The sequence below is a fragment of the Coptis chinensis genome, chromosome 3 (genome assembly GCF_015680905.1).
Source record: "Coptis chinensis isolate HL-2020 chromosome 3, ASM1568090v1, whole genome shotgun sequence".
NCBI lineage: Eukaryota > Viridiplantae > Streptophyta > Magnoliopsida > Ranunculales > Ranunculaceae > Coptis > Coptis chinensis.
The window spans coordinates 87,837,782-87,859,624 of NC_141458.1; the positions used below are offsets into that span (position 1 = coordinate 87,837,782).

At 35.3% G+C, this 21,843-nt stretch overlaps 2 protein-coding genes and 1 long non-coding RNA gene across 10 annotated transcripts; all 3 read right to left on the reverse strand.

Annotated features, from left to right (window-relative positions):
* Nucleotides 1–311: 311 nt before the first annotated feature.
* EMB3123 (PPR containing protein) lies at nt 312–1,265 on the reverse strand. The gene has a single exon (XM_086603130.1). It carries the CDS (start codon nt 1,194–1,196, stop codon nt 489–491), a length of 708 nt encoding a protein of 235 aa, XP_086459256.1. The 5' UTR covers nt 1,197–1,265; the 3' UTR covers nt 312–488.
* Nucleotides 1,266–1,913: 648 nt separating this feature from the next.
* LOC147511415 (uncharacterized) lies at nt 1,914–11,025 on the reverse strand. Of its 5 annotated transcripts, none has more exons than XR_015219372.1 (6): nt 10,889–11,025; nt 9,521–9,593; nt 7,733–7,827; nt 2,992–3,186; nt 2,338–2,534; nt 1,914–2,226 (listed from the first exon to the last, which is right to left on the reverse strand). It is a non-coding gene; the product is annotated as an uncharacterized LOC147511415 (long non-coding RNA). The 5 variants fall into 5 exon arrangements; XR_015219373.1 differs by having other exon boundaries at nt 2,338–2,548; nt 2,992–3,236; XR_015219376.1 differs by lacking the exon at nt 2,992–3,186.
* A 631-nt stretch (nt 11,026–11,656) lies between these two features.
* On the reverse strand, nt 11,657–16,305 carry LOC147511416 (uncharacterized). Of its 4 annotated transcripts, none has more exons than XM_086603133.1 (11): nt 16,190–16,305; nt 15,839–16,019; nt 15,603–15,765; nt 15,376–15,486; nt 15,185–15,254; nt 14,959–15,075; nt 14,796–14,885; nt 14,638–14,706; nt 14,239–14,336; nt 13,164–13,203; nt 11,657–12,133 (listed from the first exon to the last, which is right to left on the reverse strand). In XM_086603133.1, exons 2-7 carry the CDS (start codon nt 15,928–15,930, stop codon nt 14,827–14,829), a joined length of 612 nt encoding a protein of 203 aa, XP_086459259.1. In that variant the 5' UTR covers nt 15,931–16,019; nt 16,190–16,305; the 3' UTR covers nt 11,657–12,133; nt 13,164–13,203; nt 14,239–14,336; nt 14,638–14,706; nt 14,796–14,826. The 4 variants fall into 4 exon arrangements, with proteins under 4 accessions (XP_086459259.1, XP_086459257.1, XP_086459260.1 ...); XM_086603131.1 differs by having other exon boundaries at nt 13,139–13,203; XM_086603134.1 differs by lacking the exon at nt 14,239–14,336.
* Between the last annotated feature and the right edge of the window lie 5,538 nt (nt 16,306–21,843).

Sequence of the window (21,843 nt, forward strand, 5' to 3'; positions counted from 1 at the left end):
GGCTTCTTTTTTACTTCTTGGTATTTGGGCCTATATTCAAGAAGCCCATGAGTTCGTTTAGTTTGGTGATAAATGTCGAGGTTAGATCATTCCCCAATGCAAGTAGTTTTAGTTTTTTTACTAAGTTAGAATGAGGATAGCACTTACTATTTAAATTGTTACTGAGGTGTGAGTTTTCAACGGAACTTCGTGTTTGTTTGTTTTTTTTTTTTTTTTTTATCCTGCTCGTTTTTTCGAGATATTACTCCTCTAATCTAAATCGAGGATCACGAGTATGAAAAAATGACTTCAAAATCCACAAAATTCAGGTATTTAGCATTTCTCTATTTTAATATTTATTATATGGTCTTCCAAAACTTACAAATAAAGATTTTACATACATCCAATTTCTTTCTCCTGTTATCTGGCGATCATAATTCATAGAATACGTAGTAGTGCACCAAAAAACTTATAACATTTGAATTCTCTATTATCATTCTATCACTCCACTAAACAACTGAATTAGCTAATTTACCCTCGGCAACTCCACCAAATTCCCTAACAACCTCCTCACCAACTTTCCCTTCACCCAATCTCTTCAACCCTCGACTCAAAACCTTAACCACATACTCATCAACTTCATACATACTCCCCGCCCCACCATTCTTCAATACTCCATAAATCCTCACCAATGATTCCTTCCTTTCCGCCGCAACCAACGCTCTAATCAACCTCGAGATATCCTTACAATCACTTTCACCCAACCCCTCATTTTCCAATACCAAAACCAAACGGTCAATATCTTCCAACATACCATTTCTTGATAGTCCCAAAACCATGTCAGCATAAAGCGAACAATCTGTCTTGTACCAATATTCTGTTCGTACGGTTGAGAATACTTTGAGTGCTAAGTCACAATGGTTTTGTCTTAGGAGTTCGTTAAGTGAGGAAATGAGGTCTGCCTTAATAAGACGTGTTAAAGTTTTGGAAATGAGTGAGTCTAGCTTTGTTGGGTCGGACTTGGCTCGTTTTAATGCTTGTATTGCTTGCATGGCTTCTGTGCTTAATATTCTACCCTTTTGTAGTGGGCCACGATTGTCTCGTGGGCCACAGCGTATTGGAATATAACTTAGTTTGGGTTTGGTTGTTGCTTTTGAAGAAGAAGAAGAGTATGATGGGGAGATAAGGGCGAGATTTGAGCGGAGAGATGAAGCCATGAATAAGTTCCAAGAGTGAAGCGACGAAAATGTACGAGTGGATAATGTTGTCAGTTTTGGAGCAGATTTGGTTTGGGCTTAAATTCGTACTGGACTTCAAGGCCCATTTTCAGTAAAGAGCCCATATGAAACTTGTACTTCAATTAAGCCTCCAAGACACGATCCAGAAATAGGTGCACCCTTTATCTGATCATCGAGAGTGACTGTTCAAGCAAAGGTGTAGTAACCAAAAATGCATGAACAAGTAAAGGTATTATTGTACAAAGAACGACAGCAAAACCCAATTCAAGATTGGCTTTCAAAGTGACGAAAGACCATAATAGCAATGAGAGCATATCATAGGCATCAATTAGGACAATTGAGAGGAGTGTGGCAGAGATGGCTAATATGAGACCAATCAATATAAAAAAGATAGCAAGCAAAAGAATACATGAGATGAATGAGCCATGGAGAAGGGCAAGGAGAAGGAGGTCTAAATTTGGCACCATAATAAGAAAAGAAAATGTTGTGTAACATATCCATTCGCTGTGAGTTTATATGTTTTTGTTGATGGCATTTCCTTCTACACAAGCAAAGTAAAGAACAATATGTGTCTTCGAATTGCTTGTAGGCTAAATGGTTACAAAAGTTAATGGTACATGTACACACTATTGGATTGTAGGTGCAACCGTGCATGAGCTGAAATAGCAATAAGTTGATGGTACAGAACATGCGTGCTACAGAACTACAAAACAATGCTAATTTATCTAAAAATATATATGTGATTCAGCTTCCAACTGCCGCAATCATCCATTCAAAAATATATGATACAGTTGTCTCTTCAAAATAGACCAATGCCCATTCAGCTCCCAACAACTATTAGCTTTTCAGAATGATGCTGAACTAAACTGATGCCAGCCTTTCTACTGTTATTACTATTAGTACAAATATAAATTTGCTACTTAACTCGACTATTGCCCAAATACAAATTGGTGCCAAATTCTGCTGCCACTATGTCATTGTTCTCTATCATGGGTCAGGCCATCATCACCTGATAACACAACCAACGATTCAACAACAAAAAGGACAAAAAAGAATTATAATACAAAAAAGCTGAATTACAGATGGTTGAATGACTATCAAGAATAAAATGAGTTCTTACTTTATTGTGCTACACCCCTGTTTTTCCTAAATGGACTTCGTGGAGAATTTATTTTGTGATGGCTGTTTTCTACTTGCATAGTTGCATTGTGCACATCCTCGAACCCTTTTCTTAAGAGATCTCAAGTGACCTTCTAAGTCTATCCAAACCTTTCTTCTTCTTTTTGGTTTTGAATGTTTTGGGTTCACAAGAAACACCTGCGAGGCATTAACTGAGCTTCCTGATCTTAATGACATGTCAAAACATTTGTCTACGGCAAGATACATGCCAATAAGTGGCAAGACAAATGAAAACTTAATCACATCAGTTGTTAAGAACACTGAAAACATAAAGAGCTCGCTCATAACCACAAGACTAAAGCAGACTCAAAAAAATTTAATTTTACATTTTTAAAAAGTACTTCGCATACTGACCTTCCATTGAAATAACTTCACAGACATTTCATTTAATATCTACCAAATGAAGGAAAAATAAAGGGAGCAGATGTTCCCTTCTAACCCATGACAGAAATACCTTTGGGCAATTCTCTCTATTTGGGTGTTTGTTGCAAAGTGATAAATTCAGCTGAAAAGTAAAAGGGGCATTTCAGTTGTGGAATTTCAGAGGTGGAATGCAAATAAGTGTAAGGAAAAAGAATGGAATTTCTCAACTTACCTAACCATTCTGTAGGGGGCATAGAGAACCTTCTTAGAAACCACATGTTTGCAAAATCAGTTTCTGCTATCAACCATATCACTTCGATTGGGAATCTTTTATTATGCTTTTACCAGTCACCAACTCATTCGGTAAAGACTGAGTTAAACATACGATAAGGTCGCCTATCCAAGTCAAAATCTACTTCCACTTTGTCTATATCACAAGTCAGAGTAAGAACAGTCAAACCGTCAGACCATCATCACCTAACATCAACCAATGATTCAACAACAAAAATGGCAAAATGAAATATAATGTAAAAAAGCTTAATAATAACACTGGAAGCGAATGACTGTCAAACTAAATTGGGTTCCCACTTACTTTGTCGCGTTTAACCTTCACTTTCCTATATGAACTGTTAGAGTTCTAAGAAGACATCTCCCGAATATTTTAGGAAGTTTCCATTGTTGTAAACTCCTATATCTCATATATAAACTGAAGCGATACAAGGCCAAAACTAATAAGGCCGTATCCCTTTTTCTCTTTTCTCTCTGAATTTCCTCTCCATTAACAACAATACAATTTTACTTGGACTTCGTGGACAATCTGTTTTATCATGGTTTGTTATTACTTATATGCTTACACTGTGCACAACTGCACATCCTCAAACCTTTCTCTTTAGAGATATCAAATGGCCTTTAGAATCTATCCAAAGTTCCAATCCTTTCTTGGTCCCTCTTGTTTGTGAAACATTCTAGTTCATAAGCAACACTTGAGAGGCATCAACTGGTATTTCTTTTTTTCATGACCTTTGGTAGATAATTCACATAAAAGGTATTTCATTTGAAGTATAACTAGAGAGAATGAAAACAATGGTTTGCAGGCTAATAGTGATTTCCATGAGTCAGTGAATTCATGCTTTCTAAATCAGGATGCAGTTTTAGTGCTTGAAGTCTATGGCTGCAAACATGCAAGCCTGTATTGTTATTTAGTACATTAGAAGTACAGTATATAACTATATACATTGTACGATTAAATGCTTTGACTTGGTTTCGTGAGCATAATCAGTGACCTGCCCACTATAACTAAAAATAAGAAAGAACAAATTATACTAAACAATGAACAACAAAAGAGAACAAACGAGAAAAATTACATATGATAGCATATACGGTAACAAATATCACGTTTGATCTGTTTGAGATATGAAGGAATTCTTGACAGCTCTTAGACAGTGTCAGCTCGTCCATTAGGCAAGTTAGGCAGTCGCCTAAGGCCACATATTTGGGAAGGCCTCCAACTTTCTAAATTAGCCTTATAGTAATCCCTTTATATCTGTTTTCAATGTGGTATTATGGTAATAAACGATAAATATAAATGATAAATGCCATTTCGAGCTAACTAAATCCTTTCACTCTACACTAATTTTCAAACCATGGTACACATTCTAGTGCTCTTCTATCAGGTGCCAATCTCAAAGTTTATCAATGATCCAATGATCAAAAATAAGTCATAAGCTTTGTATTTTGTGTGTCCTTAGTTAATCAAAATTCTTTATAAAAAAAGAAGGTACTCGCTATGGGCACTTTCCATTTTGTGTTGGGCGGATTTTTTTTTTTTTTTTCCATTTTGTGTTGGGCGGACCCCAAAAAAAAATTTATTACAAATTTTTCATTGACCTAAAAAACATATTTTCTGGTCATTACCGTCAGAGAAGAAGAGTTCTTTTCGGTCGGAGAGTTTTAAGTGGTTGAAGGAGAAGAAGATGAGGTTTTTCCAGTTTTGTTAAGAAATCGGTTTTGGGCATAGGGGCTGTATTGAACTCTTGGTAGTGCCCACCACAATTGCAGACTCCAAATTGAGTCGGGGTCTGCCCAACACAAAATGGGGTCCGTCAATAACAGGACCCAAAAAGAATAAGCGGAAAAAGAAAAAATTGATTTTACAGTAACCAAAGAGCCCGTGTTCTCTGTTTTTCTCCATATTCCCCACACCTCTCCTTCACTTCTCCCCTCTTTTTCTATAATACTTTCACTTTTTACACTTCATTTTTTGAGTTCAACATCATTTTCAAATAATTAAAAAGTAATTTTTTTCTCTAATTTTTCTTTTTAGATCTACCCCAAGGTAAATTTGGTGTTTCATTTTCCACTTATATATAACAATTAGATAGTTGATGTTAATTATTTGGTAATTCGGATTTTCGTACAATGAAACATGGTACTTTTCTAATGTGATGCTTGATGGTAGTGGTTTATTTCTCCATTTAAGGCCACAAATTTTATTTTCGCCTAAGCCCTCGCTTTGCCTAGAGCTGGCCCTGCTCTTAGAGATATGAAAGAATCCTTAACAGGTGGACAAGTCCTTTTCCTTCACTTCTTCATCGGTGGATAAGTCCATTCTTTGATTCTTCGTTCGTAAAGAGGCTTTGTCTTGTCCACCAATGAAGAAGTGGAGGGAAGCAAATCTGTAAATGACACAAGATGACCAAACAATTTGTGCTATAGCTATAACATGGCCGAAACTATAACTTGAAACCTAAGACACATTGACTAATGGGGAACATTGGTGTGGATTGAGAAGAAAAATATTTGGCGATCTCAATGAGACAATGAGAGAAGAATAGACGAGTGGAGACTACGAACTAGACGAATAAGAATTTGAGATGGAAGAAGATGAAGAATTAAAAGATAAGAAAAATAGGGTTTTGAGATAATTGATAATTGATTTGATATTGAATAATGGAATGATTAAAGAACTCTCAATTGACCGCCTCATATAGATTAGCCACCCTTGAAGAACAAGAAACCTAGACTTCTAATTCTAATAAAACTCAATAACATCTATATCTTAATATTAAAGCTCCCACAAGGGGTATTTTTCGAACTCTATTAAAATTCCACGTCATCTCCTATTAAAACATAAATTTTTCTCATATTTGAAAACGGAAATCCTTTTTTACAATGGGAATTATTCTCCTATTATAACGGGAATTATTCTCCTATTAAACAAATTTTAACACTTTTAGAAATCTTTCTCCTATTAAAATAGAATGTCTCACCCAATTTAAAAAATGGGTTTTTAAAACTTAATTAAAAATAATTTGTTAGAAAATTAAAACGGGTTAGCGACTAAAACGGTAGTCCTAATTTTCTAAAAAAAATCTACATGTTTTTAAAAGAGCCGATGCGTATGCACGGGCCTACAAGCTAGTCTTAGTATTAAAGCTCCCACAGGGATATTTTTCGAGCTCTATTAAAATTCCACGTTATCTCTTATTAAAACGGAAATTTCTCTCATATTTGAAAAATGGAAATCCTTCTTTACAACGGGAATTCCACTCCTATTATAACGAGAATTCTTCTCCTATTAAAACAAATTATAACACTTCTAATTAAAGCAAGAATCCTTCTCATATTAAAATGGGAATTCCTTTCCTGTTGAAAATTAAGGAAAAATCCAGCGTATCTAATTAAAACGGGAATCATTATCTTATTAAAACAAAATCTCTCTCTCAATTGAAAAAACGGGCTTTTAAAACTTAATGGAAACTCTATTTAAAACAATTTGTTAGAAAATTAAAATGGGTTAGCTACTAAAACGGTAGTCCTAATTTTTAAAAAAAATTCTAAATGCTTTCAAAAGAGCCCGTGCGTATGCACGGGCTTACAAGCTAGTAAACTAATAAATCAACTGCCTAATTCTATTAATGTAAATTTCAAATAGAAAAATGTTAATTGCTAATTACACCCTTCTTATCATACATCATTGACATAATACGTGTGTCATTGTCTGACATAGATGCAAAGTGTCAAACACCGCAACCTATATGAAGTAGGACACAAGGACACAAATAATTAAAAAGAAAATTATTACTATTCTTCAGTTACACAACTAATTCTTGGGCTCAAGACATTACAAATAAACAACTATGAAAGTTGCATATCATGGAGTTGAAACTGTGTTAATAGATTATTTTCTCAGTCTTTTAGAAGAAACCCTGATTTGAAATCGTATGCACAATGTTTCCGTGTGTTCAACACGGATTCTTTTTTGAAAATGTGAAGAGTCCATGTTACTTGGCTTGAAACCCAATACAGTAGCTAATTTAACTCTGCGCGCCTCAGATGCCTTTAGGAAATTCCTTGATAAAAACTGGAGATTTAAAATAATCACCTAAGAGCAAAATTGCTAGCAAACGACACTTAAAGCAGGATTGCCAGCAATTGACGCTTAGAGCAAGTCAAATGCAGCAGGCTATTTAAGCATCCCAAAATCACAGACAGTACCAATTCAGCCATTTAGCACATATGTTGGGCATTGCTTAAATAGCTACGCAGACTGTTTCCAAAGCAGTTTTTGTTATGCTAAATATCGCAGGAATGGGAACACAAAATTAAAACTGAACTAAAAATTACATAGAGTGGGGAGCAGAAAAATTTTATGGAAGAAAATCTTCATAAAATATCTCCAATATGTGCCCATAACCTCATTAACTACCATTTGATCAAGAATTGGGAAGAATTACGTGAATAAATTGGTTTCCCATGTGCAAACCCTCTCTCCTGTGTTGCTTGTATTTCTTTGGTTTCCAAGTGTTTTCTTCTCAAAGCCTATTTAGACGGTGTGGTGTGTATCGATACACATACATACAACATAGTCTTTTATGAGAGTATTTTGACTTTGCAGTGTAATTATATATTAAAGTGTTAAATGTATGAAAAGTTCACATGCTACTGCTTGGTGTAACCAGGAATGTACAAACCTGGAAATATTTTCTGAACAGAAACCCCCATCTTCATTCTCTACTTTTGCCTTGTGGAGAAAAGAACATCTTCTGTACACTATGGTGTAAGGACACTACAAAAGATATCATTTATTAGGCACATAATATAACACTGTGTATCCTAACAAATCCAATTAATAAAGATATTCACACTAGCACATGAAATCACACTTTAATCAAGAATACAAATAAATGCAAGACAAATAGTTCATTATTTAAATTAGTGTGTGCAATCACTGTCTAAACTATTTAAGAACTTTTCCAGAAGGTGAGAATATAGACCTCATTAAAAGATTAATATATGTGATCATTGTAATAATTAAAATCATTACATACAGCTCATTTACCATATGCAAAATTTCTTATAGAGATTATTGAGATGCATGAATGACATTCTTTAGTCTTAAGAACCACTCTACTCCAAAACCTCAAGCAGATGGAGAGGTCCACAATAATTAATATCAAAGTAGGGCAGTCAACGGGCTGGACCTGACCATGACATATCTAAGTCCAAGCCTGGCCTAGAATATGTATGATATTTACAATTGAAGCCCGCTCTAGGTCCTTTTGGACAAAATCGGATTCGGGTCAGGTCTAGTTCCATTAGCAATACATAAAAACTATTTTTTTTTGAAAAAACAATCTAATTTGTAGGTGACAAGATTTGAACCCACATCTTTTGTATGACAAACACAATACTAACCAACCTGGCTTCTAATTTTTTATGTACGTAATTAGTAAATATATTATTTCTATTAACTATTAAGCACACATAACTATTGCTTTCAGGCCAAGCCATTATCAGACTGGACATGCATTTGTCCAGATCTAACCCAATAATCTTATCAAGCTAAATTTAAAGTCTCAATCTTTATCTTATCAGTTCGGATTCAATCGGACTTCAGGCATGTCCTGGCCCATTGACAGTCAAAGGGACCCCAGATCTAGCAACCCTTGGTGAGTTGGTGTTGGTAATTGATTGGAGACTTGAACTGCAACCTCCTTAGATTCCCCACTTCCAATACTGAACAAGATGTCAGATATCCTTTTTGGTCATTTTCATAATAACTACCGAAACCAATCTTAATCCCCCTCACATCATCCTAAGTCCTAACCCATTAATGACACCGGGGTCTGGCAATATAACATATATCTGGGCATTGTGCTTACAGAGAAACTTGCGAGAGGAATCGAGACATGCTATGTTTGTAATGCAAGGTGGGAAAAGTCATGGTGTATGCTCCTATCTCATATAGTTCCCTACTGAACTTCTTTCCCATGTGCAGTCAAACACACCATAAAACAAGGTCGATGTTTGTGATTGTAATAAAGTAAGAATTCGAGAAAGGAAGTAAGGATGTGAGGTATCAAGTAGAGATTTGAGTCAAGATTAACCATCCATGGGCTTCAAAGTAGTAAACAAAGTATCAAGCAATGACTAGTAGTTAGACTCTACAAGTTGTATCTATTATTGAACTAGGACCACTGGATATACACCATTTCTAGCATAGCATTGATCAACACCATTGCGCATGGGACGACCTTTATTGCCATAAGGATTTAAATATCTAACGCAGGACCTTTTCTTCTAGTCATTTTTTAGCAATACAAAAATTCCTTGTAATATGATAACATAATTTCAAATGATAATCTAGCAATACAAAAAGTGGAAAGATATGGAAGTCAGTGGTCATAATATCAAACAATCATACCTTTTTTAAAAAAAAAAAAAAAAAAAAAAAAAAAAAAAGATGATTGGTTGATTACCTCTAGCTCTTCTGAGTGGTTAACTGGTTGTAGACTCGACTGAGAGGATAGATCATTAAACTAAACAATCCGCCTACACAAAAAACGATTAAAATATTAAGATAATAAATTTTCAACAAGCCACTAACAAGACTACAAGAGTAAATACCATGCAAAAAAGGTGTTATTTGAAACTTTTACAAATATTTATTGTAAGCTACTCAGACCATGTGACAAAATCAATAAGGTTCACAAATATATTTGATGACGAATCGAGATCATATGCTATTTGAAACTTTTATGAATAGTTATTGAAATTTTTGATGAATGGCTACTGTTAAGAGCATTTGAAATGCAGGGGTTTTAAGGGGTTTATGACTATAGTCACCAACTTTGGCCAAAAACTGCTCTGCAATGCAAGAGGTGATTATCTGGTGAATATTTTGCCCAGTTGATTTCAAGGTGAAACTCATCACCAAAATAGTGGCTGACTTGTTAACTTCGGATGAGATGTTGGATTCCGTCTGGATTACAAAACTCACTAGACGGAATCCAACATCTCGTCTCGCTATATTTCTTTTTTTCCAGACGGAATCAAACATCCCGTCCGGAGTTCTAACGGCTAGTTCACCAACGGTCAGAAAATCAGAACAGTAAAAAACGGTCAAAATAAAAAACTTTGGTATATATACAACATTTCTTTCATTTCAACTCATACTTCCAACAATCATATATCATATTTCTTCTTCTTTAAAATCAGTTCTTCAAAAAAACAAAATATCAAATGGCATCAACTCAAGCATCTCAAGCAAGTGGTAGCACTCAAGCAAAAACAAAAACTCACTTTAGCATGTCCGAAGATCAAACTCTATGTCTTGCTTGGATAAAAATTAGTGAAGACTCCATTGTTGGTGTTTTCCAAAATGCAAAAAGATTTTGGAATCGTGTAACAAACGAGTTCAATCAAACACGTGGGTCGGATAGGTCTTCCGATTCAATTAGTGGTAGATGAAAATATATTTCAAAAATGATGAACAAGTTCGTGGCAATTGTGAATGTGGTGGAAGCTCGACATGCAAGTGGTACAACAATACAAAGCCGGGTAATTACAATGTTGTCAATTTGAAATTTATTGATTATCTTAGTCTTAGTCTAATTATTTCCGTCTTAGTCTAATTATCTTAGTGTATTTATTATTTCCATTTTAGTTTTAGTCTAATTATTGTCTTAGAGAGGACTCCATGAAAGACGCACGCATAACATAACTGAGAGAGTTGTAGTTAAGGAGCTCCGGCCTTACTTCATCATGTTTAACAAAACAAATGCATGTTAGGGATTATAGTGAATAATAATAATAATAAATCATGAATAAATTCAAATCATACTAACCTCGGCTAACTACTCAAACTGTATTGACAAATCTGCTACCACTACGACATCTACTGGTGGAATAGGTATGCTCATATCTTGCCCCTGAGAAGTAATCATGCTCCAGTGCCAAAGGTCATCCTCATCAAATATTTGTGGAGTTCTTTGCGGCATGTGAATATCATGAAACACCACAGGTCGCGGATCGTGGCAACTCCACTCTTTCCGGGAAATGAATGTCGGGCCTCAATCACTACACCATAACAGGCTATTTGCAACGGCCAAAAAGCGTTGCTAATAATTTTTGCAACGCTTTTAAGCGTTGCAAATATGGCGTCGATAAAGTGTTGGAAATATTTGCAACGCTTTTAAAAGCGTTGAAATATTTGCAACGCTTTTAAAAGCGTTCAAATAAAATTTCCAACGCTTAAAAAGCGTAAGAAAACAGAAATTCAAAGCGTTGAACAGAAATTTCAACGCTTAAAAGCGTTTGCAAACAGAAATTCAAAGCGTTGCAAACGAAATTTCACAAACGCTTTTTAAGCGTTGGTAATTTGTTAAAAATTTTACCAACGGTTTTTAACCGTTGCAAAGTTGTTAGTTAATTTAAAAAAAATAATTTAAAATTCGTTTGTAACGGTTATAAAGCGTTGCAAATTTGCAGCAATCTGCATTGTCACGCAAATGGGGTAGTTATGGACCTTGGGTACAATCCCCAAGACCCAACAAGTTGAGCTTCTGGTCATTAACGAAAAAATTATAAATACTAGTACAATTGAAGTCATAATATGATGATAAATTTATGTTTTAAAAACATACCAAATACTACATGAGAACATAAAAACATCTAAGATAAAAATTTAAAAGAAATGTTCAGTACTGCCCCCCACCACTCACACACACTGAAGACTGGTGTTTGCCGAACACATGCACCAGTATCAGTAAAAGATTTTTATGGGTCAGAAATACATAAAACCATTCAGCAACAAAAAGGATAAATGTACCTTCTCTAAAAGAAACGGAGCTACCCATTTCAAGGAAACAAGTAATAATATTGTCAAAAGAAAGCACCAGAAAAGAGCCTTTAGCCACCAAATTAAAGATTTATTCCTTGTTTCTGAATGAGCTTGTAAGAAATCAGTTTCTCCTATTCTCAAATCATTTGATATGACCAGACTGACATATTCACTATCTTCCCTCGCATGTGCTCCTGCGCTCTTAGATTCCTCCTCAGGTGAATTCACCATCTTCACGGGATCAGAAGATCTGTAAATGAAAGAAAACATTTTTGAGAGAGCAAAGGGAGTATGAAGCGAGAAAGCATATGCAGAAATTAGAACATAATAAAAGACTAACAGTGTTAAAAAAATTCAAGTAATTTATGAACCAACATGAATTCATGGTCAATGTTGAGACATGACAAATTGACAATCCGATACTGATCAAGTGCATAAAATTGGTTTTCATTAATTGCCAGGATTCTTAAGACCACTTAATGGAACCTGGAACCATCAAAGCAGATAGCCCCAGTTTGGTTTAGCTAAATACTTGGAAACTACTATAAAATGCTACTTCACAGATGACATTTCAAACGTGAAAGGAGTCAGAATTGGCTCCTTGAGTCTTGGATGGTTTATGTAAAAAGATTAAAAGAGTAGTGCCTCCTAAGTGTGGTATCTAACTTAGCCCGTATTTCTCTTTTAGGCTTTGATTGGCCCACAACCACAGTCTGTTTCTTGGCAAAATTCTATCAAAAACAATGGTACAACCTTAAATATGGTTCAGTTATTATTAGGTCTCAAATCTAATCTCAATCAATAAAGTGGAGATACCGCTGGATCCTAAAATGACGCACTTAAATACATTCTACTGAAAAATAATATCATGTCTAAACAGCTAAAAAACCAATAAGAAGTCTGGTTGGATGCAATTATGTTTCCATGCATATAGTCAGTTAGGATATTTAGGACAATCAAATGAAGTTGTAACATGTCCACCTGGGGGCAGAGGATGCACAAGTTAAAAATCCATAAACAAGGGCATATTCATTGTCTGCTCCGTTTCCTTGTACTGCAGACTATTTTTTATCATGCCCACACATCATTTCTTTTTCTTTTTCTCTTCTTTCTTTGTTCTGAAGGACAGGCATAAGTAAAAATATAGTGATGATGTTGAACTGCACTTCTAAAAAGAACCTTATTCCTAAACATTTTCTTCAAAAAAGAAATCAATTCAGCATACATGGAAAATAACTAAAGAACAATATTATACCTGTACAGATAAATACTTAACACACCTCCAAAACCTAAAACATCATCATGAAGAAGGCTTGCCACCTGATGCACAAAAAAAGGATCTTGTTAATTTATCTTAAGGAAAATTAAACTAACAGATAGAAAGAACACAAAGTTAAATAATATCATGTCAATTAGATGCTGCTGAGATTTTCTATTTCATATGGACCCCCTCTCAATTAAGAAGCCAACATAGACACTAAGATGTTCACTAATGGATTGCACTGATACAGCCTAATCCAACTCAACCTACATCCACATATTCCATTTATCTTATAAATATCAAATAACTACTACACAACTCCCAACCTACCAATATGAGTTTAGGTTCCACAAAGACATGGACTATTATATTTGAGCGACTTTTAAGTATCGGAAGTTACCGTGCAACTGTTTATATTTCATAATGTACGTGTGACTTTCAATTCAATATGTAATCTACTAATCTCTCTCACCCTATTGTGGCAACTGATCCTGCTTACAAGTTTCTTACATGCCATCATCTGAATAAATAAACTGACAATAGAAATACTTAATTGCATTTCTTAGTTGATGCGTTAGTCTCACTTGTATAGAGAACTTTCTTGTTTGAAATTATTTTTCAGCTCAGATGTGATAATCATAGACAAAGATTTGGAAACCACATCAACAAATAAACTCCAAACGTCATTACATCTTACATCTTAGTGGCTTAACAAGCAAAAACATGAATTAAATAAGTTCCAATTTCTACTAATCTTCACTTAGTGTGGCACGATTATATTACTCTATTAGAGTAATAACCATAATTCTCTTGTGATAGCAACTGAGTTTAACTTCTCACCCTCTGTTATTTATAATCGTCCTCATTGGGCTCTATGTCACCGTCTTCGATCATGATGCAATGACTACTGATCGAGTACAGAAAACAGATACCAAGTATCACTCACGTCCATGTTTGAGTTCTTAAATCTAAAATTTGGCTACCTAATGTTCGATATATCTAACCTAAATATTCAACAATGGGTAAGTACTTCAGCCATGCAACGCCAAAATTAGCAAACCAATGAGATTTATGTCCAAGAAAAAGTAACATACCGAAGTGTTGTTCTTTCACTGGCCCAATTGTTTACCCAAAATTTGGCGTGATGCAGCGAGAACTGAGACTGCTACTGTACAAGTAGTCACTTTCCTCCCTACGTGGAGAGAAAATAAGGGAGACGATTAAAAACTGTTTCCCATATGTTCACACATAAAACTTTTTGTCTGCAACGACAGTGATGCACGTACTCTGTACAATAGTGCAGAATTAGTCATGTTTACCGACTAATGTTACTAACAGGATGGTAATCATTTGAACTGTAAAACTAGTACACTAGTAGTATATCTTTTACTAAAAGCAAAGTTCTAAAGCATTTGTACATAAATTGAGGACAGATGACTACTAGATTACCATTGACAAAAAATATATAAGCAAGTAATAAAATAGGATATGACCTCATTCTTGGATGGGAATGAGTAGTTCAACAAGTAGTCTGGGTGTTGAATTGTTGATCTAACCAGTTTCTGCACTACCACAATAACAACCAAACAGGGGTTAAAAATTTACAATATACAAAAGCAGGTCAAATATTGTAATGTCCAACCAAGCCCACCTGTTGGGGGGATTCGGCTTCTGTAGAGCTCTCAGACAGTTGTTTGACTGCTGCACATTTTGTGATACACCGAACCATTGTTGCAAAAAACTGAATGCAGAGAGAGCAAAAGTTGTAAAAGCGTGTCCAGCCCATAAAGAAGAAGCTAATTATTATTAGTTACCTTTAAATCTTCCTCCTTTATGGAATGTTCTAAGAAAAGCAACTAATTCATCGACTGATCTCTTTACAGGATCACTCATACTAGTTCCCATCTTTGTATCATGAACAGTCAAGAAGTCTTTCATGAAAAAATAAATTAGTTGGGGAAAAGTAATACACACCATGAAAACGATGTTATGTGATCTGACACAAGTGAGAGGCATGGACCAATTGTTCCACAATTTCACCTGAAGTCAGATTATTCTTAAAACCCATGCTCCCAGTTGCACAGAACTTACAGCCCATTTTGCATCCAACCTGTTAAAAGACAAACAAACAAACAAAGAGGCCTTTCATCTACTGAAACAAGTTTCTTGCAATCCATATGAAGAAGTCTTTATTCGTGTCAGCAGAACATATAGCCACAGAACAAACATACTTGGGATGAAATGCAGAGGGTAGCCCTTGGACCTCCGGGACGGGGCTTTCCACCGTATGTTCCCAAACGATTGTCATATCTCATAATCACAGCTTCCACATACGCCCCATTCTAGTAATAATAATAATAATACAGTCATATCTCATAATCATGCACCGATAAGCTAACTAAAAGTTTGATTGTTTTAATTAATTCAAATAAACCAAGATTAGTGAAAGAGTAAGTACCTGTAACTTAACAAGAAGTTTAGTGGTAACATTATCGTTTGATTCCAAAACAGAATCAACAGTTGTAGTCGTGGACTTAAATTTCGAAGTGAGCAAAGCATGTGCACGTGCAGGCAATGATGGTACTTCACTTAATTCACAATTAGGATTCTGAATAACGTATCTGCAAAAATACACCAAAATTAAGTATAAATAAATAATGGGAAGAGAGTGAAATAGTTAGTGGGTTTTCTTACTTCCATATGAGTGGAATGAAATTGGTGTTGATTTCGGCTTTCACGAATTCCTTTTTTATTGAACCGAAATCGAAAACCGAACGGAATGCCATTTAATTATTACGATGGCAGCTCAAATTTTTCCCCCTTTATCACCCTTTAGTCCTTGCTTTTGTGCCATCTTCACCACACCAACAAGAACCTACCACATTAACAATTCTTCACTGTCATTCATAACTAAACATGTTCTTGATTCATTTTTAAACAAAACAGAACAAAATCAATTACAAATTAAAGTAAAGTTTGAAACTTTACTTTAATTTGAAGAGAGAAAACTAAAAATTTGAGGAGTGCGAGAATTTGAAACTTTACTTTAATTTGAAGAGAGAAAACTAAAAATTTGAGGAGTGCGAGAATGCGAGATCTATTTTTCAATTTTAGGGATCTGCGGTGAGAGAGAGAGGAGAGAAAGAAAGTTATGTTTTATAGTTAGACCGAAATAATAGAGCGCGATTTTTTTGGTTTCACTCTTTTGCGAAATTTTAATTTGTAACACTTCTCAAACGCTTTGTAAGCGTTAGCAATTAATTCTCAAATTCTTTGAAATAAAAAGCAACTTTTTACAACATTCGCTAACGCACATGAATTGGCGAACTTACTTAATGGTAAATAAAAGCGTTATGAAATCAAAAAGGTCGTGTTGCAAATATCCTATTATGGTGTAGTGAATGCTGTAAGTAACCCTTCAAAATTGGTGCACCGGTATAACGCGACTCCTAGCAAGAAGAGACCTCGACCAACCCTTTTCTAATACAACTCATAGTCTCCCCGTAAAAATAAAAGCTAAATCCCGACCAATCATTTGGGGTTTGCTCTATAGTGTGAAAGAGCAGAAGAATATCGAGGTCATTCATATCTATGGGTGGTGGGTAAGGTATAACAATCTCTCTAGATACTTGCTGCCAACATCCGTCCCCAAGGTACCATGTAAGATTATCGACCCTATAAGTATCATTGCCCGGTAGAAAGAAACCTTGCTCTATGACACATATAGGATAGTCTACGGTTTTCGGTGTTCTTGGGAACATCTAGAATATCCAAGATAAAGATGAAGGACTTCGGCGGGGTTGTGGTTGCCACTCAATGCGGATAGCTCCTAAAAGCTCAATCACCGGACGAAAGTGTTGTGAATATTATCCGATAGATCTCCATACCCCCCGCTTTCATGATAAAGCCCCTATGCTTGAATACGTGGAATCAGTCATGAGTCTCATCCTCTTCCAACCTCTTCAACACATGATACATCACACGAAAATGTTTACCACCAATACTAAATCAATAGAATAAATACAATATCAATATATATATATATATATATATATATATATATATATATATATATATATATATATATATATATATATATATATATATATATATATATATATATATATATAAACATGTCAATATTAACAATTAGATAAATAAATGAAATGAAACAATAACTTAATAAATAAGACTTACCGGTATAATCCAAACAAAGCCGCAAAGACAAATTGCCTTTAGCGGCTTTCGCCTCAATCATGAGGTATAACCAAATGTAAAGGTATGCCAAGATGGATTGACCCCAAACCATAATCCCACATCCTCTCTACTTTTTTGGCCATCAACCCGATCACGTAAATAATTATCAACATATCCAAATAATACCGCACCAACAAAGTAGAAGAGGAAGGCACATACATACTCGTGGATCGACTCCTCACCAATATGATAGTATTTCAGCTTCTCCTTAAGTCTATTCAAATATCTCGAAGTAAACCAACTCATATTTATAGCTCCTCCCTTAAACCTTTTCCAGCCGATAATCAAAAAACTTCGTTTTCCTCATCATCTTCATCCAAATCAAAATCTTCAAAGAAACTCGTCCGTCAGAGTAAAACCTCTAAATTTTCACCTAAAGGAACAACATTTCCATAACCAATTGGGATACCCGTGAGCATTGTGAAATCAAGAGGGGTAATCCCAAGCTCACCCCATGGGAAATGGAATGTGTGGATAGTTTGCCACCACCGCTCAACTATTCCAAACAACAACGCTTTGATCATTTTGTTCCAAATTAGAATTCAAAAAATTCTCAAATGGTGTGGCGGCTATAATATTGGTAATCATGACAAAATTAGGATCCATTTTTGACTTCATACAACGCCACCACGACATAACATTTGAAAGTGCACAACGACTTTCCATAGGTGTACTTCCTACATTCAACCAACACAATACGATATAATTACAACTAATTTTTTTTTTTTTAAACAATGCGACAAATTCAAACTAATTACACAACAACAAACTTGATATAAACTAACATAAAAAAAAAATTAACATAATTTTTTTTTTAAAACTTACTTGAGACTCCGCCACTCGATTGGCTCGTGTCGGACCGAAGTTGATTTTAATGGTGGGTGTTCCTCGATTTATAACGGGTGGAAAATTGAACCCAAGTTCAATTTCGTCCTCCTCGCCCACATCTTTGGTTATCTGACGACGATGAACCTTTTGCCCATTTTTTTGAAATTCTAAAACTTCCAAACCATCTAATACGCTCTTCATGTGGTGAGGTTGGTAGGGATGCATTAGGGGGTGGAGAAATCATTAGGAATGGAAGTTTGTGATAAAAGGTTGTTAATGGAGGCTTGAAAATTGCAATGGAGGCTGGGAACAAAGTGAAAATGGAGCATATTCGCGTCTGTTCATATTGAGTAACCAGACGGGATATTACATTCCGTCTGGTTATAAAATACCAGACGGGATGTTACATTCTATCTCAATCAAAACCTCGGACATAATCTAACATCCCGCCTCGAGATATTTTATTCACCTCTGCAGATTGCAACTTCACTTTGGTGGTTCACCTTGGTGGTGAAAATGGGGTGAATAAGTCTTTGAGGTGGCGATGATAGGGGGAATAGTCACCTGCATTGCAAATGCTCTAAGTGTTAACAAGTGTTACCAAAAAGCGGCGTGTCGTTTAAGCTACGTGGTATGTATCTAGATAATGGATCGGGTATGCTATTTGGGGTGGGACACGATACGGTGGGGTAAGTTTAATCGGTGCATTTATTTCAAATCTTAATTCACTATGGTACGATAATGCGAGACAATGATATATATTAAACAAATTACTAAATTGAGATGTAGAATTATGGATAGAATATGCAACAATATATAGAAAAAATAAAGAACGAGTAAAAAAGTGGCAGGTGATAGAAAATGGAGGGAAAATTAGGCAGGAGAAGTAAAAAGAAAATGGGGAAAAAAAGGCTGAAAATTAAAGAAAGGGTAAATGCATAATATAATAGTCAACTTGCTTACATAATGTCTCAAACATATCAAGTGTAATAATGCATTTAATTATATATAGCATATAAAATATAGATTTTATTTTAAATGAAAATCAAATTCATACCATGCTTCCTGCTGACTTTCCAAATCTTGAATTTGTTGCTCAACATGGGCTTGTGCATGTCTATCATCTGAATCTGATGCATCAATCTATCTCCAATGTACCAAGCTCGAATATCAGGGGCTTCTAGTATAAATCCTTTCAAGCACATGAAACTACTATGTGGATATAAATGATTGGTCACATATGCAACTCCATTCCACGGACTCCAGACAATAGATTTTATATTATTGCTCCCCAATTATTTATGAGCAAGTTGTGCTGGAAATGGAGTAAAAACATGGAAGAAATGTTACTGGTAGTGAGCTGCACACGATTTTGAAAAAAATTGGATTTATGGATGGCACAGCTAAACTTGTCCAGTCCCACTTTTCCCCAATTTGGGACAGTTCAACTTCTCCCGTCCAGAATGAAAATTAGAAATTTAGAAATATTGTGTTTGAAGCTTAAGATAGAAATGACACTTTTTTATTTGTATATATGCTGATGTGTCCAAATGAAAATGGCAATTGGATTATTGATGCTCAAAGAAGTGGAAAGATATGAAAAGTCTTTGGTAATAAGATCAAACAGTCGGAATATATTAGAAAATAAAAAAAGTGATGATTACCCTCTTCAGCTCGTCTGAGTGGTTGTGGATCCGATTGAGAGGATAGATCATTATAACTAAACCATCTACCTACATGAGAACAAGTAAAATATTAAGAAAGTAAAAAAATCAACAAGCCACTAACAAGAGAGAACACCATAGTTATCAAAAAAAAAATGAATACCATGCCAAGAAAGCTGCATTTATTGGTATGAAATGAATGGGAAATCTAATGGCCTATGGAAGCTTGGGGTTCAGCTATAATCTAATTATTACCAAATAAGTTGAACAATCAGGCTTGTATCATGAATGAGTTCAAAAACTTAGTACCCACCAATCAAGAACTGAATAAAACTTCTAATAAACAGAAGATCTAAGTCTCACCATTTTGAGGATGATAAATCCATCCAACTTTTGATGATATGATTCTTGATTATCTAGGTTGGACCTTAAGCAACCCATTGGTAGAACACTTTCTGGGACTGAGAGCAAAGTCAGAGAAACATAGAAAAAAGAAATCAAGCTTAGAGAAACAAAAAAAATAGACAATCTGTTTTAAGCACCTCTTTCTCATCTTAATGGCTACCTGTTTCCACTATACTTTTTACCACTTCTTTTCTCATTCTCCTCCGTCACTCCCCTTTTATAGCCAAAGTTGTTGAGACTAACTGCCACTATTGGTGATTGGTTAAAAGTAAGATCATATGTACTCTTCATATTCAAAATCCGGTGGAATCCCAGCAGAAAAATCAATCCACTCAGCATTATCACTGACAATCGTGCAACTTGTCTTATTGTGTCCAAGACCACCACAATGCGTACACCTTCTTCTTTGCATTGGGACTCCCTCTCCTTTAGAGCGCTTTCTCTTTTTCTGTGACTTTTCGGGCATCACCTCATCAGCGGCTGGACAGACGATAATGTCATCATAAACCCAAGCCCACTGTTCTTTTCCTCTTAATGGTGTCCAATTCTCCCTATATCCATCATCGTTTCTTTTGTGTACTAATGTATGCAAAAGTCATATGCACATATCTTACCATTATCGATTGCCTTCATAGCATGGCTATAAGGAAGACCAATCTGCTGAAAGAAACTGCAAGTGCAAGTCCTCTCCAAAAAGTCTACGGTGTTAGTACGGTCCATTGATTGCACAGAGTAAACGTACTCACTTGCCTTTACCGATGTGAAAGGTCTACTCGTATATCTCGATGAGATGAGCACATCCTCGGCTGATTTGGTCAGTTTTGTATTCAGCTTTAACGCCATCACCCGGTAGTCATAGAAATGTTTCATTATGTTCAACCTGATGCCATTGACAAGAGATGTCAATGGCATAACTCTCTCTGGAAATATCATCTTGTTCCAGCTCTCTGTGATTTGTGTAACAAATATCATACCTTCTAATTTTAGCAAAAGCACAGCACCACGGCTCTTTTGAAATCTTAACAATCTTTGCATAACCTTTGTTGTCGCAATAGTAAATCTGACTCATTAGTCTTACAAATTTTGCATGTTCGTAAGTTACAACAACTCTCTTCACCTTCCCTTTTGTCTCTTGCTTGGTCATACAGTTTGAAATATGTTGTGCACAAAAGCAATAAACTGCATTAGAAAGTATTTTAGGCACGGCCTAAATAACAAAGAGAGAAGAACAAAGTTTTGTTCAGTCCTAACAACAAGGTCTCTCAACTTTTCCAGAAACCAATCCCAGTAGTTATTATTTTCCTTTAGATAGATCATTATAACCAATCCGATTGAGAGGATTTATCATTATAACTAAACCATCTGCCTACATGAGAACGAATAGAATATTAAGATAGTAAAAAATTAACATGCCACTAACAAGAGAGAATACCATAGTTATAAAAAACAAGAGAGAATACCATGCCAAGAAAGCTGCATATATAGGTATGAAATGAATGGGAAATCTAATGGCCTATGGAAGCTTGGGTGTTCAACTATAATCTA